At 38.2% G+C, this 23,386-nt stretch overlaps 4 protein-coding genes and 1 pseudogene across 5 annotated transcripts; 3 read left to right on the top strand and 2 right to left on the bottom strand.

The window, feature by feature from the left end:
- The first annotated feature begins 2,346 nt into the window (after positions 1–2,346).
- On the top strand, positions 2,347–4,321 carry LOC103932456 (bypass of stop codon protein 1-like). The gene is made up of 5 exons (XM_009342072.3): positions 2,347–2,595; positions 3,123–3,361; positions 3,484–3,564; positions 3,670–4,011; positions 4,138–4,321. Exons 1-5 carry the CDS (start codon positions 2,373–2,375, stop codon positions 4,237–4,239), a joined length of 987 nt encoding a protein of 328 aa, XP_009340347.2. The 5' UTR covers positions 2,347–2,372; the 3' UTR covers positions 4,240–4,321.
- A 3,795-nt stretch (positions 4,322–8,116) lies between these two features.
- LOC125469983 lies at positions 8,117–9,843 on the bottom strand (annotated as a pseudogene).
- A 1,761-nt stretch (positions 9,844–11,604) lies between these two features.
- On the bottom strand, positions 11,605–15,455 carry LOC103932457 (aspartic proteinase 36-like). Its single transcript, XM_048568619.1, has 10 exons — positions 14,572–15,455; positions 13,724–13,853; positions 13,387–13,634; positions 12,981–13,208; positions 12,710–12,875; positions 12,524–12,597; positions 12,310–12,400; positions 12,133–12,208; positions 11,959–12,030; positions 11,605–11,864 (listed from the first exon to the last, which is right to left on the bottom strand). The coding sequence occupies exons 1-10, from the start codon at positions 14,814–14,816 to the stop codon at positions 11,716–11,718; spliced, it is 1,479 nt and encodes a 492-aa protein (XP_048424576.1). The 5' UTR covers positions 14,817–15,455; the 3' UTR covers positions 11,605–11,715.
- A 1,096-nt stretch (positions 15,456–16,551) lies between these two features.
- On the top strand, positions 16,552–18,233 carry LOC103932459 (thioredoxin F-type, chloroplastic-like). Of its 2 annotated transcripts, none has more exons than XM_018643788.2 (3): positions 16,552–16,977; positions 17,744–17,843; positions 17,935–18,233. In XM_018643788.2, exons 1-3 carry the CDS (start codon positions 16,640–16,642, stop codon positions 18,070–18,072), a joined length of 576 nt encoding a protein of 191 aa, XP_018499304.2. In that variant the 5' UTR covers positions 16,552–16,639; the 3' UTR covers positions 18,073–18,233. The 2 variants fall into 2 exon arrangements, with proteins under 2 accessions (XP_018499304.2, XP_009340351.2); XM_009342076.3 differs by having other exon boundaries at positions 16,562–16,977; positions 17,938–18,233.
- Positions 18,234–18,647: 414 nt separating this feature from the next.
- On the top strand, positions 18,648–23,320 carry LOC103932460 (glutamine--fructose-6-phosphate aminotransferase [isomerizing] 1). The gene is made up of 11 exons (XM_048568368.1): positions 18,648–19,047; positions 19,751–19,923; positions 20,048–20,159; positions 20,695–20,840; positions 20,950–21,114; positions 21,335–21,686; positions 21,760–22,010; positions 22,090–22,204; positions 22,328–22,583; positions 22,676–22,844; positions 23,079–23,320. The coding sequence occupies exons 1-11, from the start codon at positions 18,813–18,815 to the stop codon at positions 23,160–23,162; spliced, it is 2,058 nt and encodes a 685-aa protein (XP_048424325.1). The 5' UTR covers positions 18,648–18,812; the 3' UTR covers positions 23,163–23,320.
- Positions 23,321–23,386: the final 66 nt, after the last annotated feature.

Genomic DNA, 23,386 nt, shown 5'->3' with positions numbered 1-23,386 from the left:
TGCTGCGATATTAGATTTGTAAATTAGAAGGGAAGGGAAAATGATGAGTAGTAGATGAAGATCGCCGCGTGAAATCCAATGAAAGAAGGAAGGAATATTGCCCAAATTCTAGTGCCTGCACTGCACTGCAGTTACTTAATGTCACATTCCGGTCTGGATCCCCACCACATCTCAGGCTCGACAATTTGGTATCCTATGCTCTGATACCAAACTGACACATCCCGACCAAAATCAAGGCGTGACGGCCAGCACGCCTTGATTTTGGTTGGGGTGTCACTTAAGGTATTACTTACTACTAGGATTAGGATACATATTCTATTACTGCAATATTGCCCAAATTCTAGTGCCTGCACTGCACTGCAGGTACTTAAGGTATTACTTACTACTAGGATTAGGATATATATTATATTACTGCAGTAGGATATCTCGTCGTCAAACCTAATTAAGGAATTAATAAACTAAAATAGAAATTGGAAGGTGGGGGAATTTTTGTTTTTGTGGAATTTTATGAAATTAGGGTAGTGGGAGTGGAGTGGAGGCTAAAAACCAAGCAAGGTATAATATGATGACGATGTTGATGAGGAAGGTGATAATTTTATTTAATTTCATCACTGAGTGATAAATAATTAAGTAGTAGGTACTAGGTAGTGGTGGAAATGATGCATCTTGGACTAGAGATCGATTGGGAAACAAAACGTGCAGTCTCAAACTTTTCTAATGGTAGAGAATAGCAAGAGTGAGAAACATAGATATATTGCTCTTTCCAATTCTGTAATATGAATGTGAGAGAGATCGGTAGGTTTCAAGTTACTATCACCACCACCACTCTCTAATAGAGACTCTAACCACCACGGGGTGGCTAGTGGTTAGTGGAATTCCAGGCCCGTATTTGATATGGCTCGTCCTAAGTTCGATTCTTAACGCTAGTAAATTACACAATTGTGATCATAAGGAGGTTAAAATGTCTTTGTGAGTTTTCCCGGCCCTAATTAAGATGGATTGTTGTGGCTTCGCCACCAGTCACTTTTCTCTTTAAAAAAAAAAAAAAAGATTACATTCTTAGGTGATGATATTAACAGCTTTTTCATTTTCGAAACTAATATATTATTAGAAGGATGATCGAGCCTTTTAGTCTATGCGCGCGCGCACATATATGATATATATTCCTGAGTTAATGGTGGTCTAGGATGAAATTAAAATCGAGCCCTCTCCGCGCCACTTTTTCTAGGTTAGGAACTAAATAGATATTTGAAGGGAGATTGAGAAGGTGAGAATGAAAAGGGAAAAAAATTAGGGAGAATGTTGTTTGCATTCCTTTTATCAATATATAGTTCCTTTGAGCTCCTATATTATACTAGAGTTGTATTCTTGGAAGAAAACAGTATTAAACTTTAGGATATTATATTGGGAAGTGTTATTGGCACTCTAAAAATTTCATTCTACACTCCTTACAAATATATTTTTCTTTCTAAATATAGAAAACTTAGAGTGTAGAATAAGAATTTTGAAGTGTCAATAACAATTCCCATTATATTTTCATATAACGCTAATATAAAATAAATACACATTCCTTCGTATATGTGGAGCGGTCGACCTTTCCGCCTTTGCTGATGAACGGCCATGGCTTTTATCTATACGTGTACTTATCTGAAAATGCATAAATACATATACATGTGTATACACCTGAATCTGGATCCTCTTTGTAAGGATTTCGGGAATTCGTGAATCGTGTCCGTTCATCGTACATTGTGCGGTCATAAATCATTTTAAATATTTTTATTTAAAATTCAGCAGCCAAGTTAATTCCTTAAAATTAAACACAAACATTACTTGATAAAAACTAACCGCAGGATGTACGATGAACGTATATGATTCACAGATTTTCAGGATCCACACCAAAAGAATCCAGATAGAATCCTGTTGGATTACACCTTGGCACTTGGTGCCCTACAAGGGAATTGGATCCTCTCCGAGGCAGCAAACCCTCGAGATCCTCTTGACCCACTAACACCTACAAATAGGAGAACTTCTCTAAAGTTAATATAATTGTAGCTGCAGCCCGTGTTAGTGGGTTAAGAGGATCATGAGAGTTTATCTCGGAGAGGACCCAATTCCCCCTACAAGTCAATAATTGAGTCAAAGCTAGCTGACATGGCAAGATCTGAGTGACTTTGCATTGCAACTCCAAAGACAGCAGAAGAAGACCCCAAAAACCTTATCCAAAATAATTAAAAAGAGAGGCTCTAATTCTATCCTCTATCTCTCTATGCATGCATGTGCTTACACTCTCTCCCCTCTCTAGCAGCAGCAACCAATATGGATATGATGGGCAGGACTAGTCCTAGTACTGGCAGGGAGCAGAGAACCCAGAGATGAGTGCCTCCGTTTCCATCACTGCCCTCGTTGCCTCTAACTCCGCTGCTGCTGCCGCCACCAGCACCCTCCACTGCAAAACTACTAGTTCCTCCACTATCACCACCACTACTAGTACTGCAGCTAAACGAACAATTTTCACCTCCACCTCCAATTCCAAGCCTAATTTTACTGCCTCCTCTTCCTCCTCCTCCCACTACCACCACCCTTTCATACTGCGAGGTACCTACTTAATTACCCTTTCATCTGCAATGATCTCTCTATTCTAATTACATCTCATGTTCTTCTCTATATATGCCACCACTTAGTTCATTTGGATTCTAGAAATACAATAAATAAAAAGAACAGCTAGAAACAACTTTGACATCTAATTAATCAGCAGGAATGGGAACTCTTAACTGGTACTCCAAATTTCTGATTAGAGGTAGAGGTAGAGTACTATCTCAATTCACATCAAATGTAAAATCCATTTGATTGAATTCATCAACTGATTGCAAGTGGCCTTTTACCACAGTAACGGAAAGGAGTTGAGCCCTTGTATGATGGCATGGGTTCAAACCCCGTTCGACGGCTAATCTAACAAAATCTATCGTTTGATAAATAAAAAAAAAATATTCAACAACTGATTCAACAGAATATACTTTTTCCTTAGTAACTTATCCTGTGAAACATAATTTAACTACCGTAATAAAAGTTTGAGTAAATCAATTGCTTCGCTTGTAACTGATCATGTGGCGGGGTGCATGCAGTAACAAATGATCCGACTAGTAGTAGGAGCACTAGTGAATCAGAATTGTCGACGACGGATAAAAGAACAGAGGCTGATAGGATTGTTGATGGATTGAACTTTGGGGAGCTATGCAATGAGTTTGAGTGCATTAGTAGCCCCTTGGTGGAGTCTACAGCTCGACAACTTGTACGCGATATCCTTGAGCTACGAGAAGGCAATCGTGCCCTTGGAACCTTTGCTGTTTCTGTTAAATACAAGGTATATAATTAATACTTAACATGTAATGTAGTGTGGCATATGTGCTTATATATACTCGGTTAGAAGTTCTAGTGCTTTTATATGCGCTCAAGCGCTGACCAGTTAAAGATTTGTTATTCTAGGACCCAGTTAGAAGTTTTAGCGGACGTGACAAGTACAAGAGACCGCTATGGATAACCAGTGCACTAGAAAATCCCTCTGTGGTGAGTCTTCTGAGTTCATCTTATTCCTTTTGAAATTTCTTGTATAACAATCCACATAAATGCAAGATAAAAACATCCTTGGTTGTTATTGTTTCATATGAACAGAGTGTGCAAGAAATGAGCATGTTATCGACGAGTGTCCTGAGTATCAAGTGGACAATCAAAGGGAAGGCGAAGAACATTATAGGAGGAGATTTGATCATAAGAATAAATTCCCAGTTCACTTTAAACCAGATAAGTGGCCAAGTCATTGAACATGAAGAGTTTTGGGATTTATCAGCTTCATCAGCCATTGCGAAAGCATATTTCTGGACATCACGCCGTCTTTATGCTACAATCGAGGGTGGAAAAGACTTGGTTGATCTTGCTAAAACCATTTCCAGCAAGTTCCCTAGAGTAAAACAGAACATGGAAATTTATCCAGACCCTTCCGGTGATCCAACAAAGGTTAGTAATTAAACAAACGAAACACAAATATTTTATTCATTCTTACGGTAATGATCCTTCCCCTTTTATTTTATTTTATTTTATTTCAATCGATTGACGTATTGTTTGCATGCTAATTTGATTCAGTTCTTTCAAAGGGATGATGGTTTCCAGAGAGATGTATACCAAATTGGACTATTTCTGGCACTAGTTTATTTTGTTGTACAGCTTTTGAAGACAACCTTGTAAAGTGATATAGGCATAACATATGTAATATATTTGAATAAGGTAAACTTTGCCTACTCCTCTAATAAAGTTTTCGTTTTTTTAAGAGACTGATAATAAAATATTTCATATGAGGGAAAGAAGAGAAAAAGAAAAAATATAAAAAAAAAAATATCAAAGGTGAAGGACAATAATAAAATAAAAGTTTAACTAGTGCATTGGAGCGTGACATTTTTTTTCATAAGGCAATTGAGTATGCAATTTGTTACGTTAGCTATTATAGTACAATTTTATCTATAACATTTGCTTACGGCAATGAAGATGCTTTAAGAACTCAAGGGCTTTTTTAGTTGCTTGCCTTGGGACCTTGGAATCTTAGTGCCGGCCATGAGTAGAACATAATTTTTTTTGTTATTTTGTTGATAATTGATTGGAGAAAAATAAAACCCCAGGATGGTTTATTAGATAAGTGACGAGATATTAAAGAAATTCAACAAGAAAATAGACCAGATGGAGAGTGGAAAGGTTTGAGAAAAAAGAAAAAAGAAAAAAAAGAAAGGGTGACGGGAAAGAAGCACGACTGCAAGAAAAAATGTGAATTAAAACACTAATGATAAAGGAGAGAGAAAATTCTACAATAAAAGGGTTTATTTTATTTTATATTTCTATGTGTATATCTATACTATTATTAAGAAAATCCTTATTGTCAATTTTTTTTTCCTTTTTTTTTCTTCCTATTTTACTCTCACTTTTGATACACACTATTGACAAAAAAGAGGGAAAAATAGTAATTTTGTAGTTTTTGACAAAATGACAATCATATTCCTATTTTTCCTATTTTACCCTCTTTTTTTTTATGAGATAATGACAATCATATTTTTCTAATTTTACCCTCACTTTTGATACACAATATTTACATAAGAAGAACAAAACAGTAATTATGTAATATTAAAAAAAATGCACTTATTAAGAGAAATTGTTCACTCACACACACACAAAGTGTGTGCTCTTTGCTAGTATTTAGAAAGGAAAAAAATTAATTAATTTTCATGTTAAGCTATATCCCAATCACTAAAGTGTATTTGATGGAATGATATTTTTTTTTTATTGAAATCTAATGGTTTAAAACTTGTGTTAAAGTCATGTAAAAAGTACGATTTCATCGATCCGCTTCTATACATATAAAATCAGTCCTCAATTTGAGGATCTGTGAGGTCTAAATGCATGTTAGCCACATGCATTTGGATCTCATATGTTCTTAAAATGAGGACACTATGTCATCTTCAATAGAGAGGGCTAAATGTCTAAAAGCAAAAAAATGACCAGAATTGTTCAAAAATTCATCTCTAAAGGAGGGCTGGGCAATAAATTTGTGGAGCCCACCTGTAACAACCCGTCAATAATTTTACGATTTTATTAATTTTAAAAGAGTGAATTGACAAAAATGCCCCTAGAGTCGAGATTGTTGACTTTCGTTAACCATCATTTAGAGAGACATACAAAACATTCTTTTAGCGTATCCTTGTAGTACTCGATGATATGAATAATAGGCACAAGCAGAATCAAATTCGATTACGGCTAAAATTTTACAAAACTACGAATATAAAAGGCATTTTGATAATTGTGTGTGGCAGGATATTTTTCTGTTTTTGTCTTTTATGGAATTAGAGTGTGAGCCAGAGGGGCCCACATCCCACTCTCCCGTGCCTTCCAAATCTCTCGGGTCTCTCTTTTATTTTTAATTTTTTTTCTTGTCTTCTCTCTCTCGTATTGGAGAAATTTTTAATTACGACAGATACACAAGTGGTAAATAGAAATGATGAAAATTTTTTTTTTTTTAAGTTATTAACTTTTTAGTACACATATCCTACAATTTGTATAATAACACATGAGATACCGTACCGATCACGTTGAAAAATCTCTCTCATCTTCACTCTCTCTCTCTCCCATCTCTCATCGCTCACAGATTCTCTCCTTCTCTCTTTACCCTTTATACTCTCTCTCTCTCAGTTTTCTTTTTCTCATCCCTCTCTCTCTGCAAGTGCAGAAAAAACCGCACCATCAAGACAACTCAGATCAGTCACGATCACTAACCCAGAAACAACAACATTGAACCAGGGCCTGGCACTGAATTGTGACCACCGACACTGTTCACTATCGGTCCACTCTAACTCCGGCGAGTTCTCGGTTTTCCGACCAAGGGTGAGCCTCGGGACCCCTCAACCTCAAATCATATTATTTTTGAACTCCTGATATTGTATTTAACCTTCAAAATGTGATTTGGTAGAGTTGATGTAGAAAAAAAATACCTCGGGAGAATATCCCCTGATTTTTGTAGGAAGGAACCGTGGCCGTTGGGCCACTTTCAGACGCTTTTGCAGGAAGGAACCGTGGCCGTTGGCAGTCTTAAATATATTTGTTCCCCATGCACTGCATCTAACGTGTTGAGTATATACATATTCCCCGCCCTTGTGGAATAAATGGTTAACTCTAACAGGAGCAGGAGCAGGAGGAGTAGGAGGTACAGAAGCGTGCATAAAAGTTGCATCACATTGCCCTACCTAAGAGTCGGGATAGAGTTAAAAACTGTCCCAGTGTTCCTTGATAAGAAACCATCTTTTGCCGTATAAAGTTTGACATTCAAGAAATAAAGAATGTTAAATTTTAGATAGACGGGTCGTGGATCCACTCCAACAACATTGATACTGTTCCCACTTGGCCACCTGCTCAATCTGTCAGGTGTGGGGTTTTAATACAAAAGGCATCGGTGATAGTTAGAGTGGGGTAATTCTATTTAAAGGGCTTGTTCTCAAGCTTTTTGGCCGATGTGGGATAGACGAATTCTAACACTCCTCCGCACGTGAGACCCCATTTTATGGGTCACACGTGAATATGGGACAGACCACGTGGAGCCAAGCCGGGGCTACCAATGGGGACCCATGCATTCACGTGGCATCTCTTGGCCGACTTGGAGTTGCTCCAAGTCGGGGCTCACCTGTTCGCGTGGAGTCAAAGGGGACCCACCCGTTCACGTGGATGTACGGGCTCGTCCCTGACTCTGATACCATGTTAAATTTTAGGTAGATAGGTCATGGGCCCACTCTAACAACACTGATACTGTGCCCACTTAGCCATCTTCTCAATCCGTCAGGTGTAGGGTTTTAATACAAAAGGCATCGGTGATAGTTAGAGTGGGGTAATTCTATTTAAAGGGCTTGTTCTCAAGCCTTTTAGCCAATGTGGGATAGAGGAATTCTAACAAAGAAGCACTGTGAACACAGAAGAAAAAGATTAGGCAAGATGAAGCATCATGAAAAGTCATCTTAATCAATTATACATCAAAGATTGCATTGCATTGCAGCATGGCGGGGCGGCTTGGCTTGGGTGGAAAAATACTACAAACTAGGCCTGCCATCCTTAAGCAGTGTTCTTAGCTAGGTTGTGAGAAGCTTTTGAGCCAATAATTGTTCTTGTTGCTGCGCTCTGGAATGAATGAACGAATGAAGCGAAAGAAGCGAATGAATCTAAAGTGAAGGAGTAATTATTCTTGTTGCTTCGTTTTTCTTTTCTTGTTCAAGATTAGAATGTAGAAATAGTAAACGTAAATCATATGACAAATAACTCTCCCATTCTGCAAAAGGGGTGTGGATTTCATTCCCTTTCCTCATCTGTTAGAATCAACACTATATGTATGCTATACAATCCTATTCCCGGATAGTATGCCGATTGCGGCTCATCCCAATTTCAATCCCATACTCTAATCAAAGCGGCATGCACTGAATCCTTCAGAGATATCAACCAACCCAACACTATTGACTCGTCAATGAGTTTCCGACGACAATGAGGCTCAAATATTAATAGCAGATCGCAAACAAGCTCATCCCACCCACTGAATGGAACGCTACTCACAGGCGTAGTCAGTCCACCCGATGGCCTGGTGTTTTTGATATCATACAAGACTATCTTATTTGAAAGTACCAAATCTGTAACTTGGAACAATTACAGTATTAATTTGATACATAGCATTCAATTCATGTGAAGAAACCAACTAATAAAACTTGCCATTCAAGACCCTACCTCCCAGGATAGTCATGGATTTTCCAGTCTTTAGATTTCATGGACTTGGGTTGCCAACCAGAACACCAGACACACCCATCCTGTGTATAATGTCATGACAAAAATGTATATTAGTCAACAACTCATGGAACAAGGTCAAGGTAATTTACTTTTGTTCGAGAATCTAAAACACTTGCCTTTTTTCCCGAACAGACACTCAAGAGGATATGCAGTCAACACCGCAAAATTCTTAGAATTAAACTTCACAACCAGAATTCCACCATCAACACTTGCACAAGGAAAAGTAAGGTTTCAACAAGCATCACTGCTCTTCGTATATTCACATGCTTCCATCAAGTTAATCAGCAAATGTAATAGCTAAGATGATTGTGGTTACTTTCCGGAATACTCAAAGCATGTAAACTGCTCGTCAACAGTAGGTTTTTTCCATCCACACTGTCGAGCATATATCTGATTTACCAACAAAATAACAATGTCAGGTTTTTCAACCAAAGCAGGAAGCAATGTAGTTATTCAGACAACAAAATCCAAATGAAGAGAGTTAAAGACTTCAGTGACCACCTTTTTAAACCTCTGCCGCAAGATAAGCCCAGGTTGTTCCACTGTCAATTACTGCTCTGTTCCAGTCTTTGAAAAGGCCAAATAAATCTGTGGGAAGATCTAAAACATCGCCACCCACCTCAATGGACTTCATATAACAGTGTAATGTGGCCTGATATCTTATTCAATAAAATTAAATGTTTTCAAATTTCATAAGCCAATTACAGCATATTTTTCAATGAAGTTAAGTACCCCAAAGGATTCCGAGAATGTGTGACATACTGATTTGGTATCAGCGCAGTGGTGTTTTTCACTTTTGGTTCCTCCACTTCCCCAGTGACCCCGCTCCCACCACCTTTCACGTCATCCAAGCAGTGCGCGAATTCTTTTTTCACCTTTCCAGAAGACGATAGCTACAAGATCACGAATGCATTTGTTTGTCCAAAACCAAGTATCCCATCAACCTCTGCAGGATTTACCAAGATTCCCAGATTGTTTAGCTCCACACCTATTCCACATGAGATGCAGCTTAATACACACATCAACAGCATAGAACAATGATTATGCAAACTCAAAGTAAGCCAACTCGAAGTAAACCAACCCAGATTGTCTAGCTCCACACCTAGTTTCGAATCTCATGTTATGCTAGTTTTAGTATGACAACTGCGCAAAACTCACCTGAGTACTATGTTTCCATTTATTGAGGTTGTTTGATGGTTTCCAGTGACTTTATCAAGTTGGATATTGTCCTTGACATAGTAACCAGCAGTTGTGCTTCCATCTCCGTACAAGATACCATAATTGCAAAGCTTATCGGCCTTGCAATCTGTAAGTATCACAAAACTTAAATTTGCAGCCAACTGAAAACTATGACTACCTAAGCACACACAATGCAACCTACGAAATAAAACCCCTAATTAAAAACATTATCAATTCAGCACAACAGGTGAAACTCTATCCAAAAAGTAACCTTAAACCTAAAAAAAACAAGACTACAAACCGCAATAACATATTTTATTTTCTATTTTCTCAAAAGGAGAAAAAAGGGACAAGAAATCTTCTATTGAGACAAATAGGTTGTAAGTGCCAAAGCTCCCAACTCCAATACATTGAATGGGGAGTTGGTTACAAACATTAGGTGTCGAATTGTAATGCTAGCGGCGGATATAAGTGCATATCAAGTTAAGCAAGTAGATTATATAACATCAAACGTAGAGAGACTGTTTGTGTGTGGCTTGGGATCGATTATGCTGTTGTACGAGTTGTAGGCACCATTCCCTTTGGTTTAGCCAGCAGCCATTGACTACCAAAAATATTATCCTATTCTGTTTCGGTAGGGCAATATTTTTATGTACTTGTTATAGCCGTCCTCTCCTTGCAATGGATAGCTTTTCACACCATTCTTGAAAAGTAAACGAACTCCAACAATGAAAGAATAATGAAGACAAAGTCGATGATCCAAGTGAAAAAGAAATCAAAGGTCAAGCTAGTGCCACTTGTGAATTGATGAGATAGGTATTTATATCAAGCTCGTTAAGAGTTGTTAAAGAGTGCAGTTAGTTGAGATAAAGGAGAATATAATCCAATAGCTTAGCTTTCATTACAAGCTTTGTAAGAAAGTAATATAAACTAGCATTGTAAACATTACTTGACAATCAAGAAAAGTACACCTCAATCAAAACTCTCGAGCTCTCTCTTTCCGAATTTTTGCATTTCTCATCTAAGTTTCTTCAAGATTTGTTGAATTCTCACAAACAAGAGCCTGAAACTTACTAGTAGTTAAACTCGCTTTCATCCTAAAAATGTAGCATTAAAGTCATGGAATAGATAGAGGACGATATTATAAAATGGAGAATTGAACACAAGATATGACTTCTTCCATGTTTTAATTTTCGGTGATTCTTCTTGGTTAATGGAACATTTGAAATAGCTTATCTAATTGAGACAAAATAATATTGGATTGACTTGTACGAATGTTATTGTTGAACCTCTTCTTATGTTTTTGGATGGACTTGTATGAATTTTGAAGATAGGTTTTCAAATTTAATATATACAAAAACCCAAAAGGGTAAATTACATAAGACTACTCAACAGTGGGTTGCACAATCTCATATCCCATCTTTTAAACATTGCAATGTCATACCTCAACTTACGAATTCGTTGCAATGTCAACCCTTCGTTAACTTTTCTGTTAAAGGTTGATGTGGTAAGTGTGGGGTCCATATTTTTCTGACGTGGTAGAAATATTCTTATGTCAGAACTGGGCGTATAATATGTCGATTTTGAAGAAAATTGTGAGCCAAACAAGACTCACAGGTATACCATGAGACCATCAAGCTTAAGGCTAGAAACAATCGTTTTGGCTTTTAAAATTGCGTTTTAATTTCTATAATAAAAATTAGACGTTTTGGTTTCCGTCTGATTAATGTCATTTATTTTTGTTTTAATTTTCCAAGGCTTTTGAATTGTCCAAAGGGAATAAATGGTTTGTTTAAGCTATGTTTGTTACCCACTGTACTCATCTTTTCATTCAATTATCAATTAATCAATCATTCTTTGGGATTACTCTCCAAAACTGGTGGATTCCAGATTATCATTCTTCAAAGATTTACGCTTGTAATTTTTGTTAACTTCGTGCTACGTCAGCTTGCTGCTCATCCCACTCTCATGCTCTAATCAAAGCCCATGCACTGACTCCTTCAGAGATATCAGCCCAACACCAAGAGTTGTTAATGAATTTCCGAGGACAATGAGGTTCAATTAATTGCAGATCGCATACAAGCTCATCCGAGAAAAATAGATAAAAATAAAGAAACCATCACCACCTGGAAAGACAGATCAAGGGCAAGGAATGAAAGGGCTGCTGTGACACTAGTTGTTGAATTAAGCCAATATTTGCAGCATGGAAATCACTAACAAGAAGAATGCCAATAACCTTCCGATTATCGGACCCGAAGCTGAAGAAAGATTGTGGGCACCGACCGAGTACGCCTGCCCTGACTTCTCATCTTTCAGTTTGATACTTGAAGTGCCTAAATCACGACAAACCGAAAAAAACATAAGAATAAAATGCAACATAAAACGAAACACTGTAACAAATCAAACACTGAATGGAACGCTACTCACAGTTGTAGTCAGTCCACCCAATGGCCTGGTTTTCGATATCATACAAGACTAGCTTATTCGAAAGTACCAAATCTGCAAAGTCGGAACAATTACAATATTTGACGTAGGATTCAATTCGCGTGAATAAACCAACTAATAAATATTTGTTTTCTTGACTTGTGATTCAAACCCTACCTCCCAGAATAGTCATGGACTTTCCGCCTTTAGATTTCATGGAGTTGGGTTGCCAACCAGAACACCAGACATCATCCTGTGCACAATGTCATGATAAATGTAAAATCTAAATTAGTCAACAACTCATGGAACAAGGTCAAGGTAACATACTTTTGTTCGAGAATCTAAAACACTTGCCTTTAACCGGAACAGATACTCATGAGGATATGCAGTCAACACCACAGAATTCTTAAAATTAAACTTCACAACGGGAAACCCATTGTCTACACTGCAAGAAAAACGCACAAGGAAAAGTAAAGTTAGGTTTCAACAAGCGTCGCTCCTCTACGTATAGTCATATGATTTGCTCAAATTAAGCAACAAATTCAATAGCTAAGATGAAACTGCTTACTTTCCGGAATACTCAAAACATGTAAACTGCTTGTCAACAATATGTTTTTTCAATCCAGACTGTCGAGCATATATCTGATTTACCAACAAAATAACAATGTGAGGTTTTTCAACCAAAAAAGAAAGCAATGTAGTCATTTAGACAACAAAATCCAAATGAAGGGAGTTAAAGAGCTTCTGTGACCACCTTTTTCATAAAAGGTTCATAAACCTCCGGCGCAAGATAAGCCAAGGTTGTTCCACTGTCAATTACTGCCCCGTTCCTGTCTTCAAAAAGGCCAAATAAATCTGTTGGAAGATCTACAACATCGCCACCCACCTCAATGGACTTCACCGTAACAGTGTAATGTGGCCTGAGATCATATCCAATAAAAGTAAATAATCACAAATTTCATAAGCCAATTACAGCATATTTTGCAATGAAGTATTCCGAAGGATTCTGTGATCGTGTGACATACAGATTTGGTATCAGCGGAGTTGTGTTTTTCACTTTTGGTTCCACCACTTCCCCAAGTGCCCAGATTCCACCACCTTTCACGTTATCCAAGCAGTGTGCGAATTCTTTTTTCACCATTCCAGAAGAAGATAGCTGCGAGATCACGGATGCATTTGCCTGTCCAAAACCAAGTATCCCATCAACTGCTCCGGGAGATTTACCAAGATTCCCAGATTGTTTAGCTCCACACCTATTCCACAAGAGATTCAGCTTAATAACACAGCAAGAGCATATCAACAATGAATTATACAAACTCCAAGTAAGCCAACTCAAACAGACAACGGGAAGCAACAAAAAAGACACTGAAAGAAATCTAGTTTTGATCCCATATTATGCTAGTATTAGTATGATCATTGCTCAAAACTCACCCGAATACTATGGTTCCATTTGTTGAGGTTGTTTGATGGTTTCCAGTGACTTTATCAAGTTGGATATTGTCCTTGACATAGTAACCAGCAGTTGTGCTTCCATCTCCGTATGAGATACTATAATTGCAAAGCATATCTGCCTTGCAATCAGGAAGTTTACCTTTGAATGAGGAAGTGCAGAACTCTTGATCACACGTAACCTTGCTTGAAGTTGAAGAGCTCTTCGGATCGTACATTGTGAGCTTAAACTGTATCACAATAACTATAACGATAAGTGCTGTGGCGATCATCAAGCAGCTAGGGCGAAAAGAGAATGCAACGGAAGAGGCAAACGTACACCAAGATTACTTTTAGTAGGACAATCGCTGCACTCTGCACAATTCACCCATAAAACGTCACTTCCGGTATCAACTTGCACATGAAAGTCCTTTGAAGGGGAGCCAAGTCCGATTTTCGCAATGTAGAGCCTAAATCCGGCCAAACATAACATGTAAACCAATATTATAAGCATCCAACATGCAACGCAAAATTGTAAATGCAATCTGTAAGTATCACAAAACTTAAATTTGCACCCAACTGAAAACTATGACTACGTAAGTACACGTGATGCAACCTACAAAACAAACTAATAAAACCCAATTCAAAAACATTCTCACTTCAATATAACAGGTGAAATTCAATCCAAAATTTAACCTTAAACCTAAAAACAGATTAACAAACTGCAAGAACAGATTTTTTTTTTTTTTTTTTTTCAAAAGGAGAAAAAAGAGACGAGAAATCTTTAATTGAGACAAACAGGTTGTAAGTTCAAACCTTAATTTACCAAAGCTCCCAACTCCCATTACATGGAAAGGGGAGTTGATTATAAATATTAAACTTTTTTTGGACAAAATAAATATTAAACTTTTAATACAAAGATATTCTAATACTGTAATAGAAGATTTAGGTTAAGTCACAACAATAATAATTAGGTATCGAACTGTAGTAATAGTGGAGGATATAATTACATATTAAGTTAAGCAAGTAGATTATATAACATCAAAAGTAGAGAGATTGCCTTAATTTGTCAACATTTTCCTTAGCAATTTAGCATTACTAACTAATGAAATTTGAAATCGAAAATATTTTTGTTTTGTTTTCAGAAGATACAGAATCAATTGTGGTTGGAGGAAAGCAATTACGCACCCGGCTTCAGAAGGATGGCCATTGCCACCTAATTGCAAATCGATAGCGGAGTCTGAGCCGGCGAGAAGCCTCCGGTGGCGGCGAGCATCATGCTCTTTCCATGCACTCAAAGACACTTGCTTCCCAGCACCCTTGAACTTATGGCTCACCGGAAACACCATGTTACCCGACACATTTAATGCCAATGCGAACAAAACCACAAAACCAACCAACACGGCCATCCTTGTCCTTGCTGTTGCCGCCATTTCGAAAATTTTAAGGTCACTTAACCAAACCCAGATTGAAAACAACTCGAAAATTCAATCTTTGAAATAAAAAAAAATTGTTTGGATCGGACCCGACAGACAACAGCCACCCTTGTCCAGACAAAACCCGAGTTTTTGGAATAATTGCTAATAACTTGGATTAGAAATGTGGGTTTTGTGGGAAAATCATGGCCGAGTTGGGTGGAGAAAACGAGCAGGCAACAAGGTTGGTGGCCCTGTGGGGAGAGCGAGAGGGAGAAAAAGCATATGCTGTATAAACAGCGGGATTATACAGCAAAGAAAAACAGAGAGAGAGAGAGAGAGAGAGAGAGGAGCAACGAGATTGTTGGGGGTTTCAACGGCGAAGGACACGTCTTTCCAAAATAGTAAACAACGTCGACCTTTGTCGGTGTCTTACTTTTTTTGACGTCTTTTCACATTTGGTATTTTGGTTTCGTTGTCGATTTTCTGGTATGTTGTTTGTTTTGTGTTTAATGTTTTTCTTTTAGTTTATCTTTAATTACGGGGATTTCTGTTTCCTGTTTATTCTGGATTTTCTTCGGTTTTGGTTTTGCAATTTGGAGGGAAACCCTAAATCATTGGCTTCAGGCCCTCCTCCTCTCTCTCTCTCTCTCTCTCTCTCTCTCTCTCTCTCTCTCTCTCTAAATTGTAACCTAAAAATTCATTCTTATGAGTAATGAAGATAGTCAACCGCACGACGCAACCCATGATCCCGACCACTCTGCTTATCAGCTTATGCCATGCTTGGATGATTCACGCACATGCCTAGCTCGTATATTCTTACTATTACCCGCCAAATGTGCTAAATGACAACGATCTGTAGTTGCTTGAAAGCCGTCAAATTTCTCATTTCTTAAACCAATTAGTGTTTAAAGTTTTACAAAGTAAATTCGAATTTGAGAACTAGTTTTATTTTTATTCTTATGGGAAGTCATTTTTACATACAATTTTTTTCTCATGCACATCCGTGTTTATTTTTTGATTTTTAGGCTAAATAAATATAAAAAGAATCAAGAGATATAACATAAAGTAAAATTAAGTTGTGCCGGAAACTATTTTCTTTTCCATTTATGTCGACAAGGCAAAGCATACAACTTGAAAAATGATCAACCAAATGACTTTGACACCACTAAGTTTCTCCTTACAAAATAAATATCCCATATATATGACACCATCATTTCATCCCCATCACTTCAACCTCCCCCACCGTCTTCTTAGAACTTTTTCACTATGACAGGAATACAAGTGGTATATCACATGTTTTAATAGAAGTGGTGAAAAATTTTATTTTTTAAGTTATTAACCTTTTAGCATACATATCCCATCATTCGTGTAGTAACACATGATGTACCATCTCTTGCAACGATCACATTAAAAAATCTCTCCCTCCACACCACTCATTCTATCGCTACAGTCCGCTAAAACAACCCACAAAATTTGAACTCTTACATTGACCGAAATACCCTGAGATTTCCCACATCAAACCGGAAGCCAAAGGTGGCATTCAGTCATTTTGCTTGAACAAACTATTCTAAGCGACGAAAATACCCCCAACTTCCCACAAACAGTCCAAAACGTCAGAGGGCAATGCGGTCATTCCAGTCTCACGATCGCCATGCCTTCATCCACACAAAAAGTTGGGTGAAGTGACGAAAATGAAAGCGGATATCTCATAAGATCCCACGAACACGGAGGGCAAATCAGTCATTCCAAATTCATCGCTCTCCTCTGTAATATAGTCGTTTGTTAGTATCTGGCTGCAACTGATTCACTGGGCTCTCCTCTCTTCTCCATCACAGAAAATGGCTCTGCAGTCAGCCGCACTCTCTCCTCGCTCCGCCGGCGCATCCACATCTCTACCATGCGCCGCCAAGTACCCGATCATTTGCTCCTCCTCTTCTGCTCCCAGTCCGAGCTCCAGCAGAAGCTGCTTCCTTTCGCAGAGGAAGAGTGCGGCGGTGGGAATTGGATTGAGTAAGAAGAAGAGGGGTTCCTGGAAGTGTACGGTGAGGTCGAACTTGGACACTGTGGGTCCCACTGTGAATGTGGGCCAAGTCACGGAGGTCGACAAGGACACCTTCTGGCCCATCGTCAAGGCAGCCGGCGACAAGACCGTCGTCCTTGATATGTATACCCAATGGTATGTCTTTTTATGCTTATACTTCAACTTTGTGATTGGTCTCCGAGAAAATCCAAGCATAAATTCAAAAGAAAGGAAACGAAAAGTAAGAAAGCAAGAATATTTAAGTATGTTTAGGCTAAGTTCAGACAAATTTGGCGAATTTATCAGTACAAACCAATTGGAAGTGGAATTTGAAAGTTTAGGATTTTTCTTTAGCGGAATTTCAGAATGTTGATTTCAGTTCAAGGTTTGGTTTCAGAAAGTTATTTTTGTGCAAAAAATGTCACGTAAAAGCAAAAATGTTGTTTGAGTTTGCGGACTTTAATCGCGACAAGTTTTTGTGTGGAAACTGGAATCGTATGGTGCTGCTCTAAGTTGCTTATGTAAGATATCATTCCCATGTACGCGTGATTTGAATATAATCCTATTTTGCTAGGTCAGGTAGGTTGTTTGGATTAGAGAAGCCCTTGGAAATGAACTATTGTAACCAGTGACGATTCTTGTACCGATCCCGGCCATCTTCTTGGTTAATTGGGCTACCTGTTTGTTGATTTTTTTCTTATTTGCCGCCAGTCCCGTCATTATGACTATTCGAATTAGATGACTTAAAAGAGCACTGATCCTTCCCCTGTCAACTTTATGCATGATATCAGTTCACGGCGACGTTATCTGCATCTAATACAGTGCAAGGCTACAAGCACAAGCCTTTCACGCGAAGAGAACCAAGAGTACAGCGTGCACCTAAATACGCATTTAAGATTACTTACTCCATTGTTCTGTGCAGGTGCGGTCCTTGCAAAGTGATTGCTCCAAAATTTCAAGAATTGTCCAAGGAGTACCTCGATGTCGTATTTTTAAAGCTTGACTGTAGCCAAGAAAATAAGGTTGGTTCTATCTGTCATGGTTGAATTTGTTTTCCTCAACTGCGTCGCTGTGCTATGTCTTACGTTTAAAATGGTGATTCTTTCTTGTTAGCAGCCATTGGCGAAGGAGCTTGGGATAAGGGTGGTGCCAACTTTCAAGATCTTGAAGGACAACAAGGTTGTAAAAGAAGTGACGGGGGCCAAATTTGATGATTTAGTTGTTGCTATAGACGCTGTTAGATCGAGCTAAAACCCTTTAGATTTTCTCCATGAGCTGTTTATAACGTAAAGAAAAACATCCGCCGGGCTGATTATTCTACTTGTATGTATCCATGTGACGTTTTCTTTGAAATTGCAGTGGAAATTTGAATGAAGAAATGTAAGCAGGTCCATAATGTGCCTTCTTAGAAATAGCATACGGTGTTTATATTATAAGGATTTTCTTTGAAATTGCAGTGGAAATTTGAATGAAGAAACTGCATTATAATAAGGATTTTAGGTAAAAGGTGGAGAGATTTTTGTGTACCGGGAATATGATTTGGTACGCCAAGTGTTAATGGGGAGAATGATAATTTTTTTGAAGCTTCCATTTGTTTGCCAAACCGTGTTCCTGATACACTAAAAAAATCTATCAATCGTTTACTTAAAATCCTTATTACAATCTACCCAAGAAAATCCTTATCATGGAAGTCTCCAACTTTCATTTAAAAGATAGTAAAATTTGTGGAAGCTTCTTATTTCTCGCTAACTTACCATAAATAAATTAAAAAGAGAAGATTTGTCAAAAAGAGAAGATTTGTCAGTCCATTTTACAGATCCCAAACACACAAACACAATAAAGTTGAAAATTCAAATCCCAAAAGAAAGTCAAGGGTCAAATTTGACAGGTAAACTTTTCTTAATCCATCCTCTTCTCTTTCTCTCCCTAAAACCCAGAACAAGTCGCAGAAGAAGGAGAAGAAGGGGAAGAGGAAGAGAGAGAAATCAGAAATGTGTGGAATATTTGCGTATCTGAATTACAACGTTAACAGGGAGAGGCGCTACATTCTTCAGGTGCTTTTCAATGGCCTGAGGCGTTTGGAATACCGGGGATACGATTCCGCCGGGATTTCCATCGATAATTCTTATTCCTTCGATCCAAACACCCCCCAATCTTCCCCGCCTCACCCGCTCGTTTTCCGTCAGGAGGGAAACATCGAGACCCTCGTCAAATCCGTATACCAAGGTAACTCCTTTCATTCTCAATCTTTCTATTCTTGTTCCTTATTTGTTTCTTTCTACTTTCTGTTTGGTTGCCGGGAAATTGGCGGAGAAAATTAACTGGAAACTTTGTTCGGAACGAAAATTGACCCAGAAAAGTGGTCCGGGTTAATTTGGCGGGTCAACCAGTGAGAATGATCGTAGGTTGAATTTCTTTGCTTCATTGCTTTCCGATGACGTTTTGATTGTTAAGTTGTTAATCGGGATAATATTTTTGTACATTCTGTTTGGTTGCCGAGAAAATGGTGTAGAAAATTAGCGGTAAACTCTTTTTGAACAAAAATTGACCCAGTTAAAGTGGTCAGGTTTAATTTGGCGGGTTAACCCAGTAATAGTGATCATTGTTCGATGAAGTTTTGATTGGTTAAGTTGTTAGTGGGTGGGGTTTATAGAGCAGACAATGGCAGCTCAAGCTTACCTACAGAATGATAATGCAAGCAGTAGTTTCTTTAACATCGGTCTCTTTGACATTTTCCTTCTTATGCATTTATTACATTATGCAACCTCACTTCGTCCTCGGACAAACCTTATGGGGACTACGAATTATATTGCCCTAGAAACCATAAATAAATATGGGTAATAGGAGTTTGAATTCAAGTTTTGGGGTTTTGCAAAGTTCTCACTACTAAGAAACTAATCAAAAGTTAACGTTGGTTTTGTAAATCCAGAGGTTGCTGAAACAGATTTAAATTTGGAAGATTCTTTCTCTCACCATGCTGGAATAGCGCACACCCGGTGGGCCACTCATGGAGAGCCAGCTCCAAGGAACAGCCATCCACAGAGCTCTGGTTCTGGAAATGAATTTTTGGTTGTTCACAATGGAGTCATCACTAATTATGAGGTTTGTTTAAGATTTCTGCAGTGAAACTTGTTACGTGTCTCTTGATTGTTGTTTTGGCTTCTAGATTAAACAGCCTCTGTCATCAATGGCTTATGCTGATTTACCTTCTTGTTCACTTTTTCAGGCCTTAAAGCAATCACTAGTTCGGCACGGATTCACCTTTGAATCTGAAACAGACACAGAAGTAATTCCAAAGCTTGCTAAATATGTTTATGATAAAGCTAAGGAAGGAGAAGGTAACTTTATATACGATTAGAAGTAGCTAAACATTTGCTTCATATGTATAACCTACAATTTGGAGTTCAAATTTTATATTTGCAAATGTTGAATTGAAATTTATTTATAGTACATATGATTATTACTTTTAGTTATCGATTCAGAACTCGTGAACTGATATTTTGACAGTCTTATGTGCTTGTAAATTAGAAAAGAACTTATTAACTGATATACTAAAGAGGTTTTCCCTATGAATTGTTCTTAGAGGCAAGAAGCATTTTGTCACCCTGTAGCTCACATCTTCCTATCATATTTGCCCAAAAAACATGGTAGCCAAGGCAGGAAAAGTGCCTTCATTGGATATGAGTGCATTTTAGGATGAGTGCATTTTACTGTTGTTGGGGGTAGTATATAAAGCCAATCATTGTGTTATGCCAATACTGATAAACTGCATTTCCTTTGGTTGTATTGTTTCTCGGAATACTTTTTACTGTTTCACATAAATCTTTGAAGCACAGTCTAGGCCGATATTAGAGTGTGATGTTTATGTTTCAGGTGACCAGACTATCACATTTAGTCAAGTTGTGCTTGAGGTTATGAGGCATCTTGAAGGTGCATATGCCCTGATTTTTAAAAGCCGGCATTATCCGAATGAGTTGATTGCTTGCAAGCGTGGCAGTCCATTGCTCCTTGGTGTCAGAGTATGCTTTATTTGGAATAAATGCTTAACAATTTTAGCTAATTTGAAGCTTCTAATTACAAGTGCCCACCACAGTTTCTCATTGACACTTTTGGCTTGATCTCTGTTAGGAATTTAACGAAAATGCTAGCGGTGGATCTGCATTTCACGATGATAATTTCCTTTCAAAAAGTGGACATCCTAAAGAACTCTTTTTATCCAGTGATGCCAATGCTGTAGTTGAACACACTAAAAAGGTTTTGGTGATTGAGGATGGTGAAGTGGTACATCTGAAGGTACTTGAGTATTGTCTTTTATTATTTTTTAATAGGACACATCCATTTTGGCATGATGCTTGGGGAAATTTGAGCTAGTTTTCTTACTCTAACATCATGCTGGGCCAAGATGTTATTGATTCTGGTTTCTTTGCTAGTTGTGCTTAATTGCTTTGGAAACTTGAGCTATGTGCTCATAGAAGTTTCGTTTTTTTTTTCTCCATTGTGGTGATTGTTTCAGGATGGAGGTGTTTCCATCATGAAGTTCGATAAAGGACAGCATGGTGGCCTTTCAAGGGTTGCATCAGTACAACGAGCTTTGTCCATTCTTGAGATGGAGGTTGAACAAATAAACAAAGGGAGTTACAAACATTATATGCAGAAAGAAATTCATGAACAGCCTGAATCTTTAACTACCACAATGAGGGGGAGGCTTTTACGTGGAGGTTCCTGCAAAGCCAAGACTGTTCTCCTTGGTGGACTGAAGGATCACCTTAAAACAATTAGGCAAAGCAGGCGAATTGTTTTCATTGGTTGTGGTACAAGCTACAATGCTGCTTTAGCTGCAAGACCTATCTTGGAAGAACTTTCTGGTCAGTGTTTTTTGTCTGTCAGAAATCCTTTCCCGATTGTTTTCAATAGTTCTGATTCTTTTCTGGTTTATAGGTATTCCTGTCACAATGGAAATTGCTAGTGATTTGTTGGATCGGCAAGGACCTATATACAGAGAAGATACAGCTGTCTTTGTCAGTCAATCTGGTGAAACAGCAGATACTCTGAGTGCCTTGGAATATGCGTTGGAAAATGGTGCATTATGCGTTGGCATAACAAATACTGTTGATAGCGCTATAGCCAGGAATACACACTGCGGTGTTCATATAAATGCTGGCGCTGAGATTGGTGTGGCAAGCACCAAGGTAACTTTGTTACTTTATTCTATTCTTGCTTTTGTGATTTTGTGTTTTAATTTGACTGTCTTCTCATCATCTTGAATAGGCATACACGAGTCAAATAGTGGTGATGGCTATGCTAGCACTAGCTATAGGAGGTGACACAATTTCTAATCAAGCACGAAGAGAGGCTATAATTGACGGTGTATTTGAGTTACCAAGTAAGTTCCAGCTTTTCTCTTCTTACCATGTCAACTGCAGTGCATTTCTTTATTGTTTTCCAAGAACTTGTAAGAAGTCATTATAAAATGACTTTGTCGGTTTGTTCTTTACGTTCTGTGCAGACAAAGTCAGAGAGGTCCTGAAGCTTGACGGGATGATGAAGGATCTTGCACAGGAACTGATAGCTGAGCAGTCACTTCTTGTGTTTGGGAGAGGATACAACTACGCAACATCTCTAGAGGGTGCTTTAAAGGTAAAGGAAGTGGCCCTTATGCACAGTGAAGGAATACTAGCCGGTGAAATGAAACATGGCCCTTTGGCTTTAGTTGATGAAACTCTCCCTACACTTGTGATTGCCACCCGTGATGCTTGCTTCAGGTTTGTCCTGTCACAGACTCACAGTTGGGAACACGTGCATGCTTTTGCAAACGTACCTGATTTTCTTATTAATGACCTGTGGTACTTTACAGTAAGCAGCAGTCAGTTATTCAGCAGCTTCATGCCCGCAAAGGTCGACTCATAGTAATGTGTTCAAAAGGAGATGCTGCATCAGTGTGCCCTGGGGGGACTTGTCGAGTGATTGAAGTTCCTCAGCTTGAGGATTGTCTTCAACCCGTAGTTAACATTGTTCCATTGCAGGTATTTATCTATTTTCCTCCTGGCTTTATATTGCATATGACATCAGTATTTAGGTTGGAGCTTCTCATGCCAGACTTTAATGCTTAAGCCGTATTTACTTTATTTATTTATTATTATTATTATTATTATTAGTGTGACTCTGTATAGATGATAGATGGATGGATAGTTCTTCATTCGAACTTGTCCGGATCTCCCACAAAAATGTGATATCTTTGTTTTCTTTCCCTGGTGCAGCTGCTGGCATACCATCTCACCGTTCTAAGAGGTTTCAATGTGGATCAGCCTCGGAATCTTGCAAAGAGCGTGACTACGCAGTAAAGAAGTTGAATGGATGGACATACCTGAATATACTTGTGTGTGTGTGTTTTAAATTACGCTGAGAACAATATTAGGACCTTTTGTTAAGAGAGATTATTTTGCTGAGGTTGTAATATGTATGTTGTTGGTAATGCATGATGCTCTGCTGAGCTTGTACATCTTCGGCTTTGTAAATCTTTTGGTGCTATGAACAATGCTAACCACCCTGCCCCTACTTGAATTTC

The sequence above is a fragment of a genome, unplaced genomic scaffold (assembly GCF_019419815.1).
Source record: "Pyrus x bretschneideri cultivar Hongxiangsu unplaced genomic scaffold, Pyrus_bretschneideri_v1 Contig48, whole genome shotgun sequence".
Lineage (NCBI taxonomy): Eukaryota > Viridiplantae > Streptophyta > Magnoliopsida > Rosales > Rosaceae > Pyrus > Pyrus x bretschneideri.
The sequence above is the reverse complement of the archived record's forward strand: the minus strand, read 5'-3'. Positions and strand labels throughout refer to the sequence as shown.

Excerpts from the sequence above, each read along its gene's own strand:
- LOC103932456 (XM_009342072.3), top strand. The coding sequence starts at position 2,373 with ATGAGTGCCTCCGTTTCCATCACTGCCCTCGTTGCCTCTAACTCCGCT. Across the intron at positions 3,565-3,669 it reads CACTAGAAAATCCCTCTGTG|AGTGTGCAAGAAATGAGCAT; the intron begins GTGAGTCTTCTG and ends TCATATGAACAG. Across the intron at positions 4,012-4,137 it reads CTTCCGGTGATCCAACAAAG|TTCTTTCAAAGGGATGATGG; the intron begins GTTAGTAATTAA and ends AATTTGATTCAG.
- LOC103932457 (XM_048568619.1), bottom strand. The coding sequence starts at position 14,816 with ATGGCGGCAACAGCAAGGACAAGGATGGCCGTGTTGGTTGGTTTTGTG. Across the intron at positions 13,854-14,571 it reads GGCCATCCTTCTGAAGCCGG|GCTCTACATTGCGAAAATCG; the intron begins GTGCGTAATTGC and ends GGCCGGATTTAG. Across the intron at positions 12,401-12,523 it reads TGTTTTGAGTATTCCGGAAA|TGTAGACAATGGGTTTCCCG; the intron begins GTAAGCAGTTTC and ends TTTTTCTTGCAG.
- LOC103932459 (XM_018643788.2), top strand. The coding sequence starts at position 16,640 with ATGGCTCTGCAGTCAGCCGCACTCTCTCCTCGCTCCGCCGGCGCATCC. Across the intron at positions 16,978-17,743 it reads CTTGATATGTATACCCAATG|GTGCGGTCCTTGCAAAGTGA; the intron begins GTATGTCTTTTT and ends TGTTCTGTGCAG. Across the intron at positions 17,844-17,934 it reads ACTGTAGCCAAGAAAATAAG|CAGCCATTGGCGAAGGAGCT; the intron begins GTTGGTTCTATC and ends CTTTCTTGTTAG.
- LOC103932460 (XM_048568368.1), top strand. The coding sequence starts at position 18,813 with ATGTGTGGAATATTTGCGTATCTGAATTACAACGTTAACAGGGAGAGG. Across the intron at positions 20,160-20,694 it reads TAAAGCTAAGGAAGGAGAAG|GTGACCAGACTATCACATTT; the intron begins GTAACTTTATAT and ends TTTATGTTTCAG. Across the intron at positions 22,584-22,675 it reads ACCCGTGATGCTTGCTTCAG|TAAGCAGCAGTCAGTTATTC; the intron begins GTTTGTCCTGTC and ends GGTACTTTACAG.